Source organism: Bos indicus x Bos taurus, chromosome 12 (genome assembly GCF_003369695.1).
Source record: "Bos indicus x Bos taurus breed Angus x Brahman F1 hybrid chromosome 12, Bos_hybrid_MaternalHap_v2.0, whole genome shotgun sequence".
Lineage (NCBI taxonomy): Eukaryota > Metazoa > Chordata > Mammalia > Artiodactyla > Bovidae > Bos > Bos indicus x Bos taurus.
The window spans coordinates 23,979,276-24,002,770 of NC_040087.1; the positions used below are offsets into that span (position 1 = coordinate 23,979,276).

Sequence of the window (23,495 nt, forward strand, 5' to 3'; positions counted from 1 at the left end):
CTTCCCACCCCTACACACTTTTTTTTTCCTTCACCGTGACTGCTAAGAAATAATAGATCTTTTATGAGGTGTTGATTTTCACTGGCTACATATACAATTAATTAGTACTGTTTTTATTAAAATGCCCTTTATTTCAAAACATTATAATAGATAATGGCCTACAGGAAATGAAATTTTGTGATAGGGTTCTTCAGTTTTTCTGTGAACCTGATCATATTTCCAGCACACATAATGGATATATTAACAGATCTTAAAAAAAATAAATTTGATTTAACACCAACATTATACATAGGTGAATTTTGCAACTCAGAATTTGAAAGTAAGGTATCATATTATGAGAAAATAAAAACAGGAGAATATGGTATACTTCTATATTATGATGTGGACTATTATTACAAGTATTTGACCTTGTAGCTGCTATTAAAAGACTGTGGTTAGATTAATACAACCTTACTTTTTTTTCCAGAAAAAATGACTTCACAAAGACACATGTGAATTGTTAGGCAAAATTTAACAATGAAAAAATAATCATCATTATTTTTGATGTTTTTCCAAATACTAGATTGTAACATAGAAAGTTATTAATAAGAAAATTCAAATTCTAAAAAATGCTGTTTTTCCTTTTTGTAATAATAAGGCCTGTAACTTGTTGACATCAAGCCAACTTTAAGAGGTTACATGATTCACCGAATCTCTCTCCAGAAATTAAAGTAAATTTACAAATGATTCATCAGTTGTTTTCATGTGACTAATGGACATCAAATTCTCAGAGAAAATCTTGGCCAGCTTTCGAGTTTAAAGTTTAACCTTTATCAATAACCACATGAAACCATGTAGCCCCTCACTGAGATGTAACCTATTGTCTAGACTGCTTGGAATCATGTAATCATTTGATGAAATAGCACATGGTGCATAGAGTTTCTAGCCTTCAGTATTTAGTCAACTCATATATAAGTGTAGGATCCTTAAGATCTATAATATTAGGGATTTCCCATTTTCATGATTTTCTCTTACAGGGGAAACTGTAATGCTTTCTAAATAAAATAATTCTTTTGTAATGAATTTACTTATAGATGATACACTGAGCATGGATCAGCGCCTTCTTAAATTAATTCTCCAGAATCATATATTGAAAGTAAAAATTGGCCTTAATGAACTTTACAATGGACAAAAACTTGAGACCATTGGAGGCAAACAGCTCAGAGTCTTCGTGTACCGCACAGTAAGTGCATCAGAACGAGATAAAATACCCATACTGGCCTACATGTCAAAAGATACGCCCTTGTCAAAGACTGTTCTTATAACAAATGTTTCTCAGAAGTTTACCAATATGATTTTAATAGTTCATAGGAACATTAGAGAAGTGAGTAGCATGTTTGAAAAGACTATGAGGAAAGTATACAAAAGTGCTATGTATTAATAATTCTGATAATTTGCACTTGTTTCATCATAAATAACTTTTTCTAAAGCATTGTTTCAATCCCATAAATAACTAAAACCCCTTTAAAACAAGCTTTTTGTTTCATAGCGTACTGTACTTTACTGTTTACATGGTAATTTTTATACTGAGTCAAATATTTAGGATGATCTTCGACTGTACTGTCACCATTCAGCAACTAAATCTCTTTTGAATGAGTTGCATGGTAAACTTTTATAGGCACATAAAGATTTCTATAAAATGGTTCTAATGCGCTTTATCTGAGGAAAAGTTTCTAAAAAATATTGCTTGTCAAAATTACAGTTTGACAAGTGGTGCTATGCAGTTTCTTTCCAGGCAACCTTGCAGTTACAGCTAAAAAGAATTCATAAGAAGTCAAAGATGACCTAGAACCAAACATGACTCACAGCGTTTTCATACCATAGTTCCACAAGGTCAAGACACACTTTTTAAATGATACGGAAGGGACTTCTCTGGTGGTTCAGTAGTTAAGACTCTGTGCTTCCAACACAGGGGGCGTGGGTTCAATCTCTGATGAGGAAATTGAGATTCCACATGTTGTGTGGTACAGGCCAAAAAAAAACCAAAAATAAAACAAAATATGCTGCATTCTAAATAATACATATATAAATATTAGTTTTGTTCAAAGTGCTATAACTTAACCAGTAATTTAGCTTATAACTGATAGGGTCTTACCATCAATATAGTAAATATTTGCATAGAAAATACAGCAATATATGGTAATATACTGGTTTCCCAGGTGGTGCCACTGGTAAAGAATTTGCCTGCCAATGCAGGAGACACAAGAACTGAGTTTTTGATCCCTGGGTTGGGACGATCCTCTGGAGTAGGAAATGGCAACCCACTCCAGTATTCTTGCCTGGAAAATTCCATGGACAGACAAGCTTGGTGGACTACAGTTCATGGGGTAGCAAAGAGTTGGTCACGACTAAGCATGCACACACATGCCACACCATAGTAATATATAGTAAAGATTACAGGAGGCAGTGAAGTCACTAAACTTCATGGTTAAAGAAATTTAATAGAAAGGGTCTGAAAGAATGAGTAGAACCTGGAGAGGAATGACAGAAAACACAGAAGTAGAATTATATGGAATTGCTTTGGCATCACGACTCAGTAGACATGAGTTTGAGCAATATCCTGGAGATAGTGAAGGACAGGGAAGCCTGGCGTGCTGCAGTCCATGGGGTCGCAAAGAGTCAGACACGACTTAGCACCTGAACAACAACAATTGACACCACCACCTGCCCTACACATATAGTAGCTTGCCTAGTAGTAGAAAGCCTGGTTGAATAAGATGAGTGTGGTCAGATGATGTGCTGTGCTTGGTCACTTAGCTGTGTCCGACTTTTTGCGACCCCATGGTCTGCAGACCACCAGGCTCCTCTGTCCATGGGGATTCTCCAGGCAAGAATACTGGAGTGGGTTGCCATGCCATCCTCCAGAGAATCTACTGAACTCAGGGACCAAACCCAGGTCTCCCACACTGCAGGCGAATTCTTTACTATCTGAGCCACCAAGGAAGCCCATGAATACTGGAGTGGGTAGCCAATCCCTTCTCCACCCAGGAATAGAACCGGGGTCTCCTGCATAGCAGGCGAATTCTTAACCAGCTGAGCTACCAGGGAAGCCCAGGTCAAATGATCATTTTTTTTTTTTAGTCGATCAGTCGTGTCCAACTCTTTGCGACCCCATGGATACCAGGCTCCTCCGTCCATGGGGTTTTCTAGGCAAGAGTACTGGAGTGGGTTGCCATTTCCTTCTCCAAGGTCAGATGGTACAAGACATTAAAAACAGAGGAGAGAAACTGTTTCCTCTGGCATCATAAGTCTAGAGACCTTTTAGAAGAAACCATCCAGAAATTTCATCAGGGAGCTTCTTCCACATAGGGAATTTCAAATAAGGAAATGCACAGTTGTATCTTTCTTTTCTTTGCTAGGCTGTCTGCATTGAAAATTCATGCATGGTGAGAGGAAGCAAGCAAGGAAGAAATGGTGCCATTCACATATTCCAAGAGATCATCAAACCAGCAGAGAAATCCCTTCATGAAAAACTGAAACAAGATAAGCGCTTCAGGTAAGCTTCACCTCCACAAGAGAATAAGACCTTTTGGCATAGTTTTATTTCACAGTAAGTATTCCAAAATCCATTCAGTATTCAGTATTGCTGAGAATGGAATTTAGAATAAGAAGCTTATACAAATGTTTCAAAATTAAAATATGTTCTTAACACTAGTTTTCTTCCATAATATGATTTGGTGAGTAAAAAACAAACAAAAACCAATCTAATAGACTGAACTACTCTTTGCAAATTTTTTATAATTATGTTTTTTAAAAAATGATAGTATGTATTAGCAAAGACTATTTTGCAGAATATTAAATGAACAAATGCTTCTATTTTGTTACCAAATGTGACTTCATCAAGTATTACAGGGGAAAAACAGAGGTTTGGAAATTTAAAAATCATACATGTATTTAAATAATTTCCCTATGATAAACCTTTAACAGTAAATTGCACTTGAAACATATGAAAGTGTATAAGCCATTTTCTCATTCTTCCACATAAAGGGATTCTACTGTATTTCAGGCATGTTGGAAGGCTTACCTAAACTAAATCTAATAAACATATGTCCTTCCTGCCTAGCATTTTCCTCAGTCTACTTGAAGCTGCAGACTTGAAAGAGCTCCTAACACAGCCTGGAGATTGGACCTTATTTGTACCAACCAATGATGCCTTTAAGGGAATGACTAATGAAGAAAAGGAAATTCTGATTCGTGAGTAGAAGTGAACACCAGATATATTTGCCCCTTGATTTCATGATCTCATTTCTTCCTCAGGCGTTGCTACCTAGATGTCAGCCCCGCAAAGTTCCCTCTTTCATATTCATGGCTAGCCTTCCTCTCCTTATTCCACTTAGAATATGTAGCGGTTCCCTCATCAGTGTTCTCAAATAACTGCCTACTCTCATGTTGTGGGGCTAGATAATCACTTATGTCATCTCTGTTAAAGGCCACACAGTGAGGTGACAGAGAAGGAAATAGTCACAATTTCAAAAAAATAATTTGATTTTTTTCCTCCAGTAAGTTGGATAATACTTTGATTGAACTGATTGAAGAGACTATGTTTTGATATAACATTGATATTGCCTTGAGAGAACAATGACATTATAAGAAATTACAGTATGGAAAAAAATAAACACAAAGAAATATTTTCCCCTTAGTCATCATAATATCAAAATGTCAAAATATATGACATATTATTAAATAAATATATATATTTTTCTCCTAGGGGACAAAAATGCTCTTCAAAACATCATCCTTTATCACCTGACACCAGGAGTTTTCATTGGAAAAGGTTTTGAACCTGGCGTTACAAACATTTTAAAGACCACACAAGGAAGTAAAATCTATCTGAAAGGAGTAAGTTCTCTAGAATATATCTATGAGAGTGTTAATCCAGTATTCAGTTATCCTAATGTTCATATTTCATTAAATTTCCCACTGACATTATCCCCTGTTTTAACAGGTAAATGATACACTTTTGGTAAATGAACTGAAATCAAAAGAATCTGACATCATGACAACAAATGGTGTCATTCATGTCGTAGATAAACTTCTTTATCCAGCAGGTTGGTAATTATTGAACTGATTAATGAAAAATAAATCTTTTTCAATAGAAACCTAGATTTTTATTTCATTGATTCTTACAATATTCATTTTATATTCCTCTTCACAGACACACCTGTTGGAAATGATCAGCTGCTAGAAATACTTAATAAACTGATCAAATACATCCAAATTAAGGTACAGATATTATTGCATAGTGCTCTCCTTGTAGCTCAGTTGGTAAAGAATCTGTCTGCAATGCAGGAAACCTGGGTTCAATTCCTGGGTTGGGAAGATCCCCTGGAGAAGGAAATAGCAACCCACTCCAGTATTCTTGCCTAGAGAATTCCATGGACAGAGGAGCCTGACTATTGCATATGTTTCTAATGTGTTTAACAGACATTGCAGGTTTAACATAAAAAACTAGAAATATATACATTAATAAGTAAATATACCCTGAGTACATTGCTCTTTGTTGATTATACACCATTTGCATCATTTCTTCAATAGTTTACAATCCAGCAGGGAAGATAGGACATGTAGATAAAAGCAATAATTTTTCTATCATCAAATATTTTTGCTACAGAATATAAGGGAAAGATATTTACTTATAAGAAATAGTCACTAATCACAATTGTTAGGGTCTCCCTAGCTGCTCAGATGGTAAAGAATCTGCCTGCAATGCAGGAGACCTGGGTTGGGAAGATCCCCTGGAGGAGGGCATGGCAACTCACTCCAGTGTTCTTGCCTAGAGAATCCCCATATACTGAAGAGTCTGGTGGGCTAGAGTCCATGAGGTCACAAAGAGTTGGACATGACTGAGCAACTAAGCACACAGCACAATAATTAAAGGCAAAGGAATATTTAAGAATAAATACTGGGTTGAATATTAGTAGGGTTAAAGTACCTGACAACATATGCAATATTATTTAATAAACATTTAATTTGGGATTTGCTATTTTATAATTTTTAAAACTCTGAATAACAAATCCAACCATTTTTGCCATCTTGCCCAATAGCAGGAAATTTGAAGGTGACATATGAAGACTTCATTTTTACTAAATGTAATGGTAGTTTCACTTCTTTAGTGAGAATTAAAAATCACAGTGCCAAGATTTTGTTAATACAGTGACAACATTTCATGTTAGTGCAACGACTACATTTCATGATACTAAATATATTTATTTTCAGTTTGTTCGTGGCAGTACCTTCAAAGAAATCCCCATAACTGTCTACAGTAAGTACATGATGAATATTTGTCACATATACGTGGCAAGATGTAAAAAAAAGAAAACAATGTTCTTTGTGTTTACTGAGATGATTGATAATCTGGTATTTAGAATTCCAAACAATGGCAAATTTCATCCCACTTGAAACAGGGCTTGCAGTCTGGAGGAGACCTTTCAGCCTTGACTATCCTCTTCAACTCCAATGAACCACTTCTTCACTCACAGCTTGATACAATTGCTAGCATGGCAAAGATGCAAGGGAGAAAGTCATGCATTCCAGAGCTCTGAAAATTCAAATGTGTGGAAATAGAAATAATATTGTTGAAACATTTCTAGCTCATTCCACTCTCAAGACCTCAGCTATCTAAGGGCGGACTGTCAGAGAATTCTAACATTTATGGGCTGGTGGTTCAAAAAACTCTCCCCATTCAAAACTGGATGAAGGAACAAAAGCATTGTCAGGTGATAAACCTAGAGTTTCTAGATTCCAAGGTTTCTTTTATTCCTGACTCTACCAGATTATCAAAATTCAACCTCTATTTCTTAACCATGGTAAAGATATTTCATTTGCATAAATGTTAACTCATAGTATTTCTTATTCAGTGTACTTTTTCTTTCTTTGTCTTTTCCTCTTTTTCATTGCAACTTTCAAAGCAGAAATTCTTTTTCATTTTGTTTTGACTCTACAGTTCAACACTCAAAACATATCAATAGCTAAAGCGTTGCTCCCATTTGTACATTTATCTTGGCTAGAATTGTTCTATTTTATACTGTGAGCATCCTGTTATTTAATTAAGAAAATTTTCCTTTAAGATTTACACCAGATATGGAAAAGGCATAAAGATGATGTAAGGAGCAAAACAAAATGTCTGCTGTTCTTACTGATTTCAAGTATGTGATAATGACATGGACAATCTTAGCATCAGGCCAGATCAGCACTGTTTCAAACATTTAGTTGGAAATAGTTATACTTCCACATGGTTTAAATTCCAGTCTGGAAGTATACAGTCTTGTTAAAGATATATTTTATAAAAAATCAAAAAATGTTATGAGCTCTATTCATCAGAAATGCTATGTCATCTTCCTCCATAAAAATTATGTCTGCACTACATTTCCCTACCTTATCCATGAGAGGTTCACCATTTTCTCTATATATCAATGCACTATTTTGCTTACAATGACCTAAAATATTATAATTCCTTTATTTTCCTCTGCTTACATTGGATACCTACTCACAGAGAATAATCTACATTTTATGAAATTATGTAAGTCTAATGAATCTTGTCTACCTACTCACAGCTCTTGAAAGAGCTCTGAGATTTACATTCTGATGTGGACTGTTTCTTTAACTCCTCTCTGATGTGTATGCTGTTACTTGGAAGCATAGTTCAGAAAGAGGTTGAGACTAATTAAACCAAAGATTCCATTTTCATGTTCCTTTATTGACCTGTCTCTAAAATTTCTTTGTCTTATTATGCACTATTCTTGTCCCCCAAATACCTTACATATTAAATTGTATGGGGGAAAAATGCTCTCTAGTATATGTTGCCAAATATATGACATTTGAGGTGGAGAGGAATAAAATCAGTATTTAATCTTCATCCTTTGACCTGTCAAAACTATTTAAGTATTCAGAAAAGCAAAACTGAAACAGAACTAGGAACCAAATAAATATTCTAAACTTCAAGTTCCTTAACATGAAATGAAAATTTAAGCTAAAGCTAATTAACCCATCCTGATAGTAGCAGCAGAGAGCTCTATGGATTTGACCTTCATGGAAAGGTTTCTCTGTGGCTAGACCAGCTGTGGAATGGATAACTAGACACACTGATTTGATATATTGCAGAGTTTCCTAATTTGAGATCTCAACATGTTAAATCTGAAATAACTGAAACAGTCACAATTAAGCCCTGGAATCCATATTAATTCAAAGAGCTGACACAGATACACATTTCAAACACCTGAAGTGAAAATGTGACAGAAATCCAAATGTACTAACATCTTGCCTCTAGTGTGTCAACACAGTCTGTTACAACTGCACAGACAGCTTTAGTTCCCTATCTAATGACTCCATCTTTTAAGGCTCTAATTAGAAATGATAAAAAGTCAGTAGCTCTGGTATCTGACTCCAGAGGCACACTTACAGTTATCTATGCAACCAAAAGCTGACCAAATGGTTTTAAATATATTTTGCACATAATTATTTCAGTTGGGTGGATGACATACATTCAAAATACATAGCTTTCAGTTTAAAAATGATGATGATGATGAAAATTATAGTCATTTTAGCCTGTAACAAATATTTAAATACATGATCATATCATATTTGTTGCATAGAGCTCATGGCTGGCTGACTGAAAAATCCATTTTTAAGTATTCTGAACTAATTTTTTTTGTATTTTCCTTTCTATGTCAGGGTCTTCAAATGCATGAAAAATATTTCAAGTCTTTTTCTTTCAATGTTTTCTTCTAACTGAGAAAGAACCCAACAATGCAATTTAAGATATTATGAATTGTATGAAATTAATCATGTTTATTTGTCTTTGTTGCTACGCAGCCAGTATTTTCAAGAAGTACAAAAGACGGTAAAGAGCTTTAGTGCTGCAGCTCAAACTTGTAGATTTCTAGGTAGGATTCCTCACACAGAAAGTATATATTTCACTGCAACAAATCAAAGTCACTGGACTTCAGAGTTCATCTGGACATGAGAAGATACTAGATAATTACTATGAATTATTTCCTGTATGTGACTGCCTGAACATATTACCACATCTGATACCTCAGTACCCAACAAAGACCAAAGGGGAAAAAAAAGACAATTTCATTCAGGTTGTTTTTATGTAAGCATCATTTATGTTCCACTTTCTATACTTTCAGCAACTAAAATTATAACCAAAGTTGTGGAACCAAAAATTAAAGTGATTGAAGGCAGTCTTCAGCCTATTATCAAAACAGAAGGTAAAAATCAATGTATACATGGTTCCTTAAAAATCCATGTAATAGACTGATTTCTTGAATGTATCTACATTCTTTTTGAAACTAACATGCTAAATATTTCCATATCGATGGCATGCTTATTTAACAGCAGAATGTGGAATGCAAGTTTACTTAGACGAGTAGCTGTGCATTCCTAATACCTTCAGTACATTTGCTTGTATTTGATGTCATTTGAACTTAATTTGCCATTGCATTAGCACTAGTACCCAGATACTCACTAAACAAACCCATTCTGAGCTTTCTTCCCTGCACCTGGACTCTTTCAGAGAGTGTACTCTTTATACCTGTGTTTCCAGTCTCCCCCATATCAATCTCTTTTATACTGTTACAAGGTGTTCCAAAAAAGTGCACACATTTTTTAATTCAACAAACTCAGAGAGCACAGAAGCTGTATATTGAACAAAACTTTTAAAATGTACATCCATACATGATATACTTTTTTTTTTTCAGTGACTATTTTTATTTATTTATTTTTACTTTTTTAAAAATTTATTTTATTTTTAAACTTTACAATATTGTATTAGTTTTGCTAAATATCGAAATGCATCTGCCATACACACTGAGGAAACCAGAAGGGAAAGAGACACGTGTACCCCAATGTTCATCGCAGCACTGTTTGTAATAGCCAGGACATGGAAGCAACCTAGAGCCATGATATACTTTTTAATTAAACCACTAGGAACAGAGGAAATAAGTAGTTGGTACAATGAATCAAACCTTAGAATCCTTAATTCCAGCCTTGAATATGTGTGTATATTTTACATATTCTTATATATATAGTATTATATATTCTTATATGTATACATATATAATACATTAAATAGGCATATATACTTATTTCCTGATGTTTCATACTAGAATATTAAATCAGGTCACTTTTCTCTCTACCCCTACTGTCTGTGTTAGCCAACTCAAATATTTCCAACGCCCCCTTCATTTCATGTGTTTTAATAACTTTCAAAGGATAAGATCTTAAGAATTTTTATGTCCAAGTCTAGCCATCTTAATGTGGTGACTAGTCACAGAAAAAAGACCAAGTTATGTTTTCATTATCCTGAAAGAAGAATAGAACCAGTCTTCAAAAAAAAAAAAAAAACAGATTATGTCATCAGTCAAATATTAAGAAAACTGTTCCTGTAATTATCTTTGATTTGGGAATTTCTTCTCATTTTATAAATTGAGATGGCAACTTCCTGAATACTTTTGACTCCTCTAAAAGTGAGTCATTACTTAAAACTTAGACATTGGAAGTATGTATGTTAAAGTGTATTTCCTAGTAGTTATCTATATATTTATACATTCTTAAAACTTAAAGTTGAGGTATTTGAAATCTGTGCTTTAGAAAAACAAATACTGTGCCTATTGTCATTGGAGCATTTGATGGCTCTTGTATAGTGATGAAGAGAACTTGGGGACTTCCCTAGATGTTCAGTGATTAGGACTCAATGTTTTCATTGTGGTGGCCCAGGCTTCATCCCTGTTTGGAGAATTAAGATCCTGCAAGCCTTGTAGCATGGCCAAAAAAATAAAGTTAAAATAAATAAAATTAGGTTGTTTAAAGAGAGAGAGAATTTGGTGCTTTAAGAAGTTAAATCACAGACATTTTTGTTTAGAAAATGTTTCTTGATCATTTTAATGAAAAAGTAAAATGGTCCTTAATTTTAAAATTCTTGTACTATTTTTAAAAAATTAGATTCCCTAAAATTGCGTATAATCACTTGCACACATCTTCTTCAGTAGAAATCATTCAGACGCACTATTTTTATTTTCCAAGATTTGTCTCTTTTCTTTCAAGCTTCTTCTTTCAACCCATCTACCTTCCCAATCTTTGTGAACAGGATTCTACTGTATTACTGTTTTTTCAATTAGGAAAACAATGGAGCATCAACTCTACTTGGGTTCCTCCTACGAAGGGAACTAAGATGAAAAATGGGATCATGTCACCTGTGCATTAACAACTCTTCAGTTAAAAAATTTGGAAATTTGACTTTGTATAACATAATGAGGGAGACAAATATTAATACTTGCCTTGGCAGCCATCTATAATTGTGTCATCCTAGGATAGCTATTGGCCTTTCCTTCTCACTGTTTAAACTTTTGCTGATTCATTGGTAACTCTTGAATTCTTATTACATATATTAGACTCCAATTTAGGATGTTTCTTAGAAAAGGTACTTAACCAAATTTTAGAATTAGGAATAAACCAACCGAAATTCAATTCAATAAATACTTATTGTACCCCTCCTGTGCTGGGTATTTTCCTATGTGCCCGCCAGAGTAAATGTGAAAAAAAAATTTTGGGTAGTAAATTCCTGCCTTCATAGAACTTTAAGGGTGGAGAATGTTTCTCAAGTGCTAGTTGAGGCTCTTCTAAAGAAATGTCTACTTGGATATTTTATTAACTCACTTCCTGCTCTTAAACTCCTTAGCTGTTCTTTCCCTTTGATGTTTCCACACCTTAAAAACTTGGCCTTATGTTTTGATTCTCAATGTCCCTTGACCCCATAGATCAAATATTATGGTGTGAAATACTTATTGTTTGAACCAGCTGTACTCTTGTTTCATTATTTTAGATCTTCCTAGACTATTTAATTCTGGGTAATGGTGTACATTGACAATTTCTGGACAAACAAATAAACCTTCTCAAAGATAAGGATATATAGTTCCATTCAACTGTTAAAGGGTATTACTGTATGAGTTAAATGTACTGAACTTCTCATCTAATTACTATGTAGTAATGTAGTAATCAGCTTTCTAACATTCAAAATGATTTTCTCTTGGAGCAAAATGATTTTCTCTTGGAGGAAAATCATTTTGCAAGTCAAATGTAACACAACTTTTGCATTTGAAGGACTGTTTAACTATTAATTAGTAAATATTTGCAGCATTCACATAGAGAAGGTAAGTACTCCCATTTTCCCACAAAACCTGAAAATCATATCTTAAAGGTAGGCATAAAGTTGGGCTTTTTTGATGTTTAGTTATGCCCATTAGATAAAAAATATAATATACAGAGTACTTAAAAATTAAATTTAAAATATAATAAGAAAAGCAAGTAATAGACACCAGTATGGTAAAGTAAGATCTACACTAGCTATCATTAGAGCAACTGAAATTTGTACATACTGTGTGATTCACAAAGTATAGTCATATATAACATTTTGTTATATATGTGTTATATATATATGTGATCAGAATTTATAACTATGAATAAATGGATCAATTAAACATTAGTTTAAGTGCTAAAGCTGATGAAATTCATTTTAGTAGCACCCTAATTGACCCAGGAGTCATTTGTTCTCCTAAATAGTACTCAATCTGAAGACAATGGGAACTGTTTAAAATCGATTTCATAAAACCTGAAAGCACTTTGACATTTGAGCAACACCAATGTTGAAATAAGTTTCCTGTTTTGGTAAATTTAAAGGACTGCATTAACATGATAATTTGTCTCCTAAAACAATGCCTCAGGACGCACAATACCAAAGGTCAAAATTGAAGGTGAACCTGAATTCAGACTGATTAAGGAAGGTGAAACGGTAACTGAAGTGATCCATGGAGGTGCGTTCTGTTTCCCTAGCCTACTTAGGATCACTGTGAACATTTTGAAATTGTACTGGTTTAAATATATTGAATACCTGATGTTTTCTCTTGACTTTTATACACATTGGTGGAAAGCTTTTATTAGTTATGGATTCTTATTAGCTATAGTTTACCTTTTAATGGATCTAGTTGGAATCGATTTTACCATTAAATCACCAGGTCCCACAAAACCATCCTTACTCTGCATATGCAAGGATGATTATGAATATAATGAAAACAATCACATCAATACCAGATAACATGTTGGTCTTAGAAGAAAGAATGAAAATTCTATAAGACTAATAAGCCACAGCTAGGACTTATTATGAGGTTCCCATTCTAATGATGTTGTAATTCCTTGGATTCTCCCTAAATGCTCATTGCACAGTCAGGAGACAAGTATGACATGGAGTGTTAGCTTGACAGTTGGCTCTCTCCTTTACTCAAGATTCAGGACATGACTACTAGCCTTTAGACCTCTATTATCTGAATTTATTTGAGATATGTTCTCCAAATGATTATGATTGATTTCTAAATGGTATTACTGTGAGAAATACATTTAATCAACTGTACATTTAATACATTTAATTAAATGTCTAGCTTATGGCCATTTAGACACCATACTAGGACAAATCAAATGCATTTTTCTTCCCCAATTTAGAGCCAATTATTAAAAAATACACCAAGATCATTGATGGAGTGCCTGTGGAGATAACTGAAAAAGAAACAAGGGAAGAACGAATCATTACAGGTAGTCTTTAATTCAATACTATAGAACACTGTGTGTGTGTGTGTGTGTGTGTGTGTGTGTGCATTCAACGCAACTCTATGGACTATATAGCCTGCCAGGTTCCTCTGTCCATGGGATGCTCCAGGCAACTATGCCTGGATTACAAAGAGCAAATCACATTTAATCCTAAAATATCTCTATAAGATTCATTAAAGAGGCTTAAGTCATTTTCATGGTGGTTACTGAAGTTATTCATTTCTTTTTTGGTAGAAATAATACTAACTCTAAATATATAATCTATGTTTTCTCCTGAGTTGGAAATTTGGGAGCAAATTTATAAGCATGTGTTTTTATTATGAATACACATATGTATTATATAATACATTATCTTCACTTTGCTATTTATTAATGAGTTACTAAATCCTAAAAGAAAAACCATTCCCTCCTTTGAATTTTCCATTAATCTTAAGGTCTACACACCAAAATATATGCAAGTTAGTATAAAACAATTTATAAATAATTTCAGTAAACCTCTGTATCAGTCTGCCACCAATGAATTAGCATTAAATTCTGAGTTCAGCTATTTTATAAGTATTTGTCTAAACAAGTAGTCAGCAACTATGGCCCATGCCATCTTTTAATACTTATGTAAATAAAGTTTTATTGGAACATGATGTGACCATTCATTTATACAATGTCTATGGCTATTTTCACACTACAAGGGCAAAGTTGAATAGTTGCAACACCAACCACATGACCCATAAAGTCTAAATTACTCACTATCTAACCATCACAGAGGAAGTGTGCCTACCCTTGTTTCAGGTCTTTTTGTAAACTGTCTTTCCTTTAGGTCCTGAAATAAAATACACTAGGATTTCAACTACAGGTGGAGAAACAGAAGAAACTCTGAAGAAATTGTTGCAAGAAGGTCAGTATGTTTAGAAAAATAAGAATGTGACTTTCTTAAGCTATCTATTTATATCAAATTCTAAAATAATCTTTGAGGACTTTTACATTTTCTACTCTATCTCACTCCTTTGTTCTAGTTCCATACCAACACAAGAAAAAAATCCAAAGATAGGGAATGAAACTCAGATGATAGTCATTTTGATGGTTTTGTTCTATATTTGTTATATACTGTTCAACAACTTTGTAAGAAAATTGGCTTATCAAAAAACAGCACTAAAAACCAAGAAAGAACCAAGTGTTGGTCTGGAATTTATTGTTTGGCAGATGCCATTATGTATCGCATCAAATCTCCAGCCTTTTTATTACATAAACCAATTTCTGCTATAAACATGTATCCTCTCAGAGGTCACCAAGGTCACCAAATTCATTGAAGGTGGTGATGGTCATTTATTTGAAGATGAAGAAATTAAAAGACTGCTTCAGGGAGGTTAGTAAAAGGGAAACAACTAACCCACTTAACAGGTTCTGATAACTGAGTTCTTCAGCTTTTTAAAGACTGAGCATTCAGGTTTGTTTGTTTCTTAATTAGGTTAAAAACAGCATCATGTCTGTCTTAACAGATTGATTGGGTCAATGGTGGTTAAAGTAAGAGGTATAAAGAAAGAATTACTAGTTTAAACAGTCTTTAAAAAGTTCAGTGGGGAGCAATGAATATTTTTTTGCTCTGATACAGACAACTGTAAGGATATTCTTAGTATGTGAAAGAGGGATGCTTTTAAAATTGGTAATTATTAAAAGAAGCCCAAATTGAAATAATTTTTATATTTTAAAAAATGTATTCACTGCCCCCACAACCATAATAAAAGGCATGTTTATGAATTTTTTAAGTGCATAGAACTAGCAAAAAAAAAAAAAATTGCATTTAGCAACTTTATTTTCCAAAACTACATTCTCAGGAATGAGTTATCTGTTTCTTCTAACAGTTCAAGTGATAATCTATACCTGGAGCTGTAAATTGTTTTGCATATGAAATTAATTTTAATCTTTAAAATATGGAATGTTCTCTGTCTATGGCATTAAAAGGACCTACTTTTAAAAGGAAAGAAGAAAAAGAATTCAAAATCTACACAAACTCTCAATGGTAATTACTCAAAGAAGTTTGACTAAACTAATTTCTAATTCATTTTGTTAACAAAAAAAGTACTTAAGAAATTGTTTTAGATAAACAAGAATTTAAATTATCTAGAAAAATCAAATATGTTCTTTGAAATATACTGTGAATTAAGAAATACAAGTTTAGTGTTTATCCAAAGTATGGTTCTCATTAGCTTTATGCTTAAAATTTTAAAAATTATAGTACTATGTCCAAGAAGTAATTTATTTTGGGACTGTATATATTTTTAGCAATTACTGTTTTCTTATTCTTTATTTTTACATAGGCAGAATCTCTTACATAATATTGATGCTGTTCAGCAATAGTAAAAATAAATAATTTTTTTGAGCCAGTGACTGAATTTCCCCTCAATAGAAAAATGTGTGTCTGAAAAATACAAGACTTCCTTTTAGACTGCTGGGAGTATATGACACTCCCAAAGCCACAGTAGAAGCAGTTTCCTATAAGCTATAATATAAAATTTACTCATCTACATCTAAATGCTTACACTCTACTAGAAAAAAGGTGGGGATTTGAGTGAAGAAATGCAGACATTGTGAAAATTAAGTTGAATTCTTTTTTTTTCAGTCCTTGCCATAGTAAGCAGCTTTGTAGAATGGCAGTGCTTTTTAGAGAATGAACCAATTAGTAGCTGCACTTGTATATATTGCTTTAATTTATTTAGACTTAAACTTCAGGTAAGTATGTTTTCCTCCCCTTCAATATGCCCCTGTTATCAAGTCCATTATAAACAATGAACTGAGTTTTGAAGAATAACTTCGGCCAAAAGAAGATAATACCGGTTACAAGAATAAGATAATCTACTTTTAATCAACAGAAATATAATCCTTCTTTAATTCTGGTTCCTGTTCATCCCAGAGGTTGATTCCTTTATCTTCCAGTGTTTGGTTTCTGTACATACTTATAAAGCATTCATTTTGTCAATGTCACAACATAAATTTAATAGTTTTTTAAAAAGATGTTATATTTTATATTGGAGCATAGCCAGTTAACAAAGTTGTGATGGTTACAGATGCATACACAGCAGAGCTGTGCCATACATATAGATGATTGAGCCATACATATACATGTATCCATTCTCCCCCAAACTCCCCTCCCATCCAGGCTGCCACATAACATTGAACAGAGTTCCATGTGCTATACACTAGGTCCTTGCCACAGCATAAATTTTTATCAAAACATTTCCAAGGATTCTTTTCTCGTAAGGAAGACAATATAAGTGGTATAGTTACTAATACCTGGACATTAACTGGACATTCTAGTTTTCTTTTTTCCAGCCCTGTAAAACCACTGGATCAACACTGAGTAACAAGTGTCCTCTTGTCTAGATCCCAAGAAACACCAATGAAGCTGGTGTGAATAAAGATTATGTCATGCAAGATAGGCTTTTTTTTTCTTTCAGAATATTGATAATTGATCTATAGCTAAACTACAGTCTTCATCTCAAAGCTTGTAGTTTTCTATCTGAACTGCTCATTTTGTGGTACATACAGTACACTTTGGTGAATTGAATGTATTCCTCAATCATTCAGGTCATGTTTATAAACTTGGCTAAATGGTCAATTGGGTACTAATATTATGATTTGCTATTGAAACATTTCAGACCCCTTCACTAAAAATTCTTCTCAAAAATGTGTACAGTTGTTCACTCTTGTCTTAAATAGAACTACATTTACTGAAACTACTGAAGTAATTAAGGGAAAATCACAGAAAAGTAGGCTATGGAGAAAGGAACAACAGCAAAAAGCTGTTTGAGAAGGTTTTGATAAATCTGCCAGTATAACATTTGAAGATTCATGGCCTCTGTACAGAACAGAGGATCAGGTCCTAAGTCTGGCTTCCAGTCTGGGCTCCCACTTGAACTTAAGTAAACTGATGTTTTCTTAATCTGGGAAGTGGGGATGGTAATGTTACCTACATAAAAATGAGCCAATATATGAACAGCACTTGGAATAATGTTCACTGAAGAATAATAATGTTCTCAGTGATGTTAGCTACTATCAGGATTATGGTCAATTCACACTAACATGGTCAACAAAGGAATATTTTATGCTCTACTTTAAATTTACAAAGTCATAGCTATGTAAAAATACAACAATCTTGCAGATAATTGGGTCAAAACACTTTGTGTGTTTAAGGAAACATGGTGGGGAGGGGCATTTTCGTGGGATCATTCCAATGACTGGTTTACCTTAACACTTGTTTCTCTAAACACAACATACAAGTGTCATTCAGTTTGAAATGGTAGAGAGCCACTGAGAGAAAATCTGATTATCTACATTTTAATTAAGCTTTTCTTCAAGAGATATTTGTTTGCCACAGTGAATATTTCTTATTTTGATTTTGTCATAGCCAAATAGTAATAAATTAACAAGTTAGTTAATTAGATATGCATTAATCAGATGCTGCCAAATCTATAAAAGAAAACTGAGTGTAAGTGCTTGTTTTCAAAAGTAGTGTTGAAATCTTGTTTTAAGTTGCATGATAAGTGCTCTTTGGAATTAGTAAGTCCATTTTATACAATGATTTCCATCTTTTCTTGACAATATGTTATAAGCCATTTTTTGTGACCAAATAAACCTGAAGTTAAGAGAAATATATCAGTTGGAGCATACTCATAATTCAGACTTTTCTATCTCACCTAAACTCTCCCCCACTATCCAATCTGAGGAGGTTTTCCATAGTTCTGCATTTTACTATAGTATTAATGCATATGGTTATGTAACTTATATCCAGGCAGAGTAAAAAGACATGCTGGAAATGTGCTATGTAGACAGAAACAGAATTCTTCAAAAAATGCTTAATATTTCTTTTTTTTTTTAATTCTTGACATTATATAGCCAAAAATACTGTTGGTGATAGTTTCATGTCTTACTTTTATGAGATTTCAGAGAATTGAAAAAAAAATGCATTTGTATATCATAGAAAAATTTTGACTTCATTGTTGAGTACAGATAATATATAAAAATCAAGAAGTCAAACTTCAGAGAAAAAATAAAGAAGGTAAGCAGAGAAGTGAAGTCGCTATAGGGACCATATTTATGCTTTGATCTCAAATGTCCAACAACAGAATGAAAATGTGAATTTCAGTTGAACAAGTAGTCTTGTCAATAAGTTAAAAGAAAAAATGAAGACCTGGGAAATATTTTGCAAAATATTACATTGTATGAACATTGCATTGTTATGAACACTTGAAATTCTAAAATATGAACTCTTATTATTTTTAACTATTTGATTTTTAAATGGTCTTGTCGGATTAGAATTCGATTCAGGAATTGAATTGGTACAAACTTCTTGAACTGTTTATTGGCATAAAGTTAATCAAAATTAAGTTACAATGAGAATTTTACAGAGGCAGAAGTCTGATATATCACAAATAGGAATTACTAGGAAAAAAATGAGTGCATAACTCTGGGAATATACTTCTGCTAAACTTCATAGGATGTTAGACATCCTTTCATCATAAAGTGATGCCTTTTATAAAAAGGATGAAAAGCAAATCATGTAAGTCACTTACTCCATGAAAAAATGGAACACCATCTGGGGCTCCACATACCATAATAAAACAATACGTTTTGCAAAAATAGTAAACATTCATTATGATATAAGGAAAACAAATGTCTGTTGCCAATGCCAAAGTCTCACTACTCCAGGAGAGAATCTACATGTTTAAATGATGTTTATTTAAAACTTTACACTTTTCTGCTAAGCTGTTTTCCTGTCTCATGTTAGCCATAATTTCAAAGTATTTTTAACTACAACTGTTTAATTTCAGACACACCTGTGAGAAAGATACAAGCCAACAAAAGAGTTCAAGGTAAATATATTGATTATGGTAATTTGCATAAGTGGCACACCTGTTAATTAAGACAAAACAAAGGAGAGTCTTTTAATATGCTTTATTTTAAGCAAAGTATTTTGATGATATGAATCAGAAAATAAATCTTTGATATCACTCACTATTAATAAAATGTAAGAAAAGCAAACATTAAGGAAAGAAAATTATACTCATGTAAACAATTAAATATATTGAATCACTGGGGTAGACTAAAGTAGAGTTAATCTGAAAGGAAATCTTTGAATACCAAAGTTCAGTAAAAATAAGTTGCAGGTACACCTGAACTCTGTGAAACTATTATTTAAGATGAGGCTGCAGTTTGAGACAAAAATAAATTCAAAGCTATATATACTGTACACTTATAGGAAATGATTAATATATCTATGTACAAAATGTTGATATAGTGTGTAGGTTATAGACATGTATATATCACCTATGCATTATAGCTTTCTTTATAGCTTCATTTATGTGCATTTTCTCATCTTTCACTTAGGATACCTTATATTCTGGTACAATCAAATATCAAAGATTTCCTTTGTGGAACTTAGAATTACATACTAATAGTCAAAAGAAATTGCAAGGCTTATAAATGCATTTATAGGCATATCTGATTTTAATCTAGTCCAATATAGACATTTGAAACTAAAGACTCAATTGTACAAATAATTTTTAAGTGAAAATTTTATCATGGATTTCTTTTAAACATGCAAAATCATCCAAATTTTCTAAGGAAATAAAGCATAACTTTATTATGTTCATATACCTTTGATCAAAAGATGACTTGGTTTCATCATAAGCAGAATATTATTAAGAAAATATAATTTAACATTTATTATAATAAGAAATAATAGTCTTTTATAGATATAATTATGCATAAAATGGGGCTTTGCTGATGGCTCAGTGATAAAGAATCTGCCTGCAACAGAGGAGACGCAGGTTCGATCCTTGGGGCAGGAAGATCCCTGGAGGAGGGCATGGCAACCCACTCCAGTGTTCGTCTGGAGAATCCCATGGACAGAGGAGCCTGGCGGGCTACAGTCCATGGGGTTGCAAAGAGGTGGACATGACTGAAGCCACTGAGCATGCACCCATACACATGAGTAAAATATCATATTGTTAAACACTGTAATTTCATCCTATTTACAATCTATGTTCTCTGCCTTCTTCCTAATCAGCATCTAGAAGACGATCCAGGGAAGATCGTCCTCAATGAAAATCCAGACACCAGACCGCAAAGTTTATACAACCCTAAACCAACAACCTGGTCTTACAGGAAAAATATGAAAGCCACTTTGATGTGAAGAATGAGCCAAGACAAAAGAGCAATTGTTGAACAATTCTGAATGCAGTCATTTTTTTTTTTTTTCTGAATGAGAAACATGAGGGAGATTGTGGGTTTAGCCTCCTGTGGGATAGAATCTGAGGGAAACATAACACCTTACAGACTTTTACATCTTGACATGAAGAGTCCTAGCCGGCTTTGGAATCCACGAGAGAAAATCCTTGTCACTGGATTCATTATAATTCAAATCTCTGAGTTGTGACCTGTTATCCCATTGAGAAGATTGAACCTTGAATTTACATATGGAGAGATAAAATGCATGCAAGGAGTTACCTCTCCATGGGAAATGGGTAAATAAAAATGGGTGCTCAGTATTAAAAAATGACAAAACCAAAACTTTTACATCAAAAAGCTTTGCACATTTCTAATAAAATGTGGGTTTACTGGCAAATTATGTTATTTCTACAACTAATTTTGTACTCTTGAAATGTTTGTCTTATGTTTCTTACAATACATAGTTTTTATCTCAAACATTTCAATAAATCCATTTTTTAGGTATAAAGACAATTATTTCAAATGAGTAATTAAAAAAAAAAACTCAAGGTTTAAGTTAATTAGAGGTTTGGACTTGGGAACAGGACTTTATACCTCTGTTTTTATATATAACAAATACTCATTAAAGGAGATTAAATGAATTTAGTGTTTTTTGAATTTTTAAAGCTATTATGATACATAAATAATTATTACACAATGAAGCAATAATTAAACATCAACTGAGTATATAATATAACCCCTGAACTGTGCTAAGCTGTGAGGATTTAAAAGAGGAATGAGACAACTACTGTTTTCAAAGGGCAAAAAGACAAACCAGTAGCCCACAATGTACCATGGACTGTTAGAGAAGAATAAACGGCACTACAGGAGCACCAACACTTCAGTTAATTATTCCTAGGCTTAGGCTAACTTAGAAGGAGCCAAAGACATGCCTTTAATGAAGACTTGAAGTAACGTAAGTGTCCATTTCACGACAAAAGAGAAGAAAACTATTTGTTTGCTGAGAATGATAAAGAGATTTGTTTGATCTACTCAGATCTCAACAAATGTCATCCTTATCTTGGACCAGAGATAAGAGCAGGTAGGGATCAGAATCCATACTGCTGAGAAACCAACTTGTCATAGCTTGATAAATTATACCATGTGTTGAATTTAGCCATCAAAAGACTGTAAAACTGAGGAAAACCAAAACAAAGATATCTCTTGGGTCAGAGGCTCAGTACTAGAGTACTACTAAAGGAACCTGGAGAGAGCTGAGGTAGCTGAAAAGCTTTAGTTCTTTGAGTAGCAATTGCGGTAAGGAAGTGAGGTGTTAAGTTCCAACAGGGCCACTGACTGAGCAATTGCTAGATAGCATGGGTTTTCCAGAATGCTTTCTAGTTTACATAGTGGTGAGATTTATGCCCAGCACTTAAGAGCCCTTGCCAAGAAATAAAATGGCCTACCAACTCAGTACTCAGATAGATATCTTTGGACTTTGATTTCAGCTGGACAGACCATTGCCATGACTTAACCAAAATGATTCAAAGGAGGTGGTTATGTAAAGTGGCGCTGGTGGAATATACTAAACTAATATCAAGATAAATGGCTGTTCTAACCAGACAGCATATTGTTACTAACCTTCTGGAAGATCAAAGGTTGATTGCATAGAACAGAGAGTACATGGATTCATTCACTTCACTCCCTTCAGGCTTTGCTTTTGATAATGAGCTGAGTATTGCAGAGTTTGACCTTGAACATGGTCATCATAGACAGTAGAGATGAACTTGAGGTATTTTTAAAGACTGTCACCTTTAAGGCCCTGCTTTTTAAATTTTTTTTGTACCATAGAAGAAAAAAAAATAGTATTTGCTAAACATACATACAAAAATCTTGCATATCTCTGGTAAAGGATAGCCAACTGACACATGTAAATATATTTAAAGATAAAATTTAAAGATAAATTATTGATAAAATAGAAATAACAACACAAGTAAAATGATATAAGGTTAAACTGTATGAAAATAAATCATCTAAAACCACAAAATAGGAATTTAAAATAGATAAATAATAAATAAATATCCTACCAGGGAACTTTCTACAAATGGAAGCTGCAGCATAGTATATGCTTTTATACACAATATTTATTCCTTTAAAAATTCTGAAGAGTTTTATTATCTCCAGTTTTATATGAAAAACATGAGGCTCAAAGAATTTATATCACTTTTCTTATTTCTTTTTTTAATATAAATTTATTCATTTTAATTGGAGGTTAATTACTTTACAATATTGTATTGGTTTTGCAATACATCAACATGAATCCTCCACAGGTGTACACGTGTTCTCCATCCTGAACCCCCCTCCCTCCTCCCTCCCTGTACCATCCCTCTGGGTCGTCTCAGTGCACCAGCCCAGAGCATCCAGTATCATGCATTGAACCTGGACTGGCGATTCGTTTCATATATGATATTATACATGTTTCAATGCCATTCTCCCAAATCATCCCACCTTCTCCCTCTCCCACAGAGTCCAAAAGACTGTTCTATACATCTGTGTCTCTTTTGCTGTCTCTCATACAGGGCTATCATTACCATCTGGCCATCACTCAGCTTACCACATGTTCATTACCCAACAAGCACAACTTGAAAAAACAAACA

The 23,495-nt window shown here is 33.5% G+C and overlaps 1 protein-coding gene across 8 annotated transcripts in view; it reads left to right on the forward strand.

Moving 5' to 3' along the window:
* Positions 1–21,500, forward strand: part of POSTN (periostin) — a 35,296-nt gene extending 13,796 nt beyond the window's left edge. The window contains exons 10-23 of one of the 8 annotated variants that reach the window (XM_027557368.1): positions 1,074–1,222; positions 3,399–3,535; positions 4,103–4,233; positions 4,748–4,878; positions 4,985–5,087; positions 5,195–5,262; positions 6,256–6,301; positions 9,171–9,251; positions 12,762–12,851; positions 13,534–13,623; positions 14,453–14,530; positions 14,915–14,998; positions 19,461–19,502; positions 20,699–21,500. In XM_027557368.1, the coding sequence (XP_027413169.1) occupies positions 1,074–1,222; positions 3,399–3,535; positions 4,103–4,233; positions 4,748–4,878; positions 4,985–5,087; positions 5,195–5,262; positions 6,256–6,301; positions 9,171–9,251; positions 12,762–12,851; positions 13,534–13,623; positions 14,453–14,530; positions 14,915–14,998; positions 19,461–19,502; positions 20,699–20,736 (1,268 nt within the window). In that variant the 3' untranslated portion in view covers positions 20,737–21,500. The remainder of the gene's footprint in view (positions 1–1,073; positions 1,223–3,398; positions 3,536–4,102; positions 4,234–4,747; positions 4,879–4,984; positions 5,088–5,194; positions 5,263–6,255; positions 6,302–9,170; positions 9,252–12,761; positions 12,852–13,533; positions 13,624–14,452; positions 14,531–14,914; positions 14,999–19,460; positions 19,503–20,698) is intronic. The other 7 variants (XM_027557371.1, XM_027557370.1, XM_027557369.1 and 4 more) reach the window with 7 other exon arrangements.
* Positions 21,501–23,495: the final 1,995 nt, after the last annotated feature.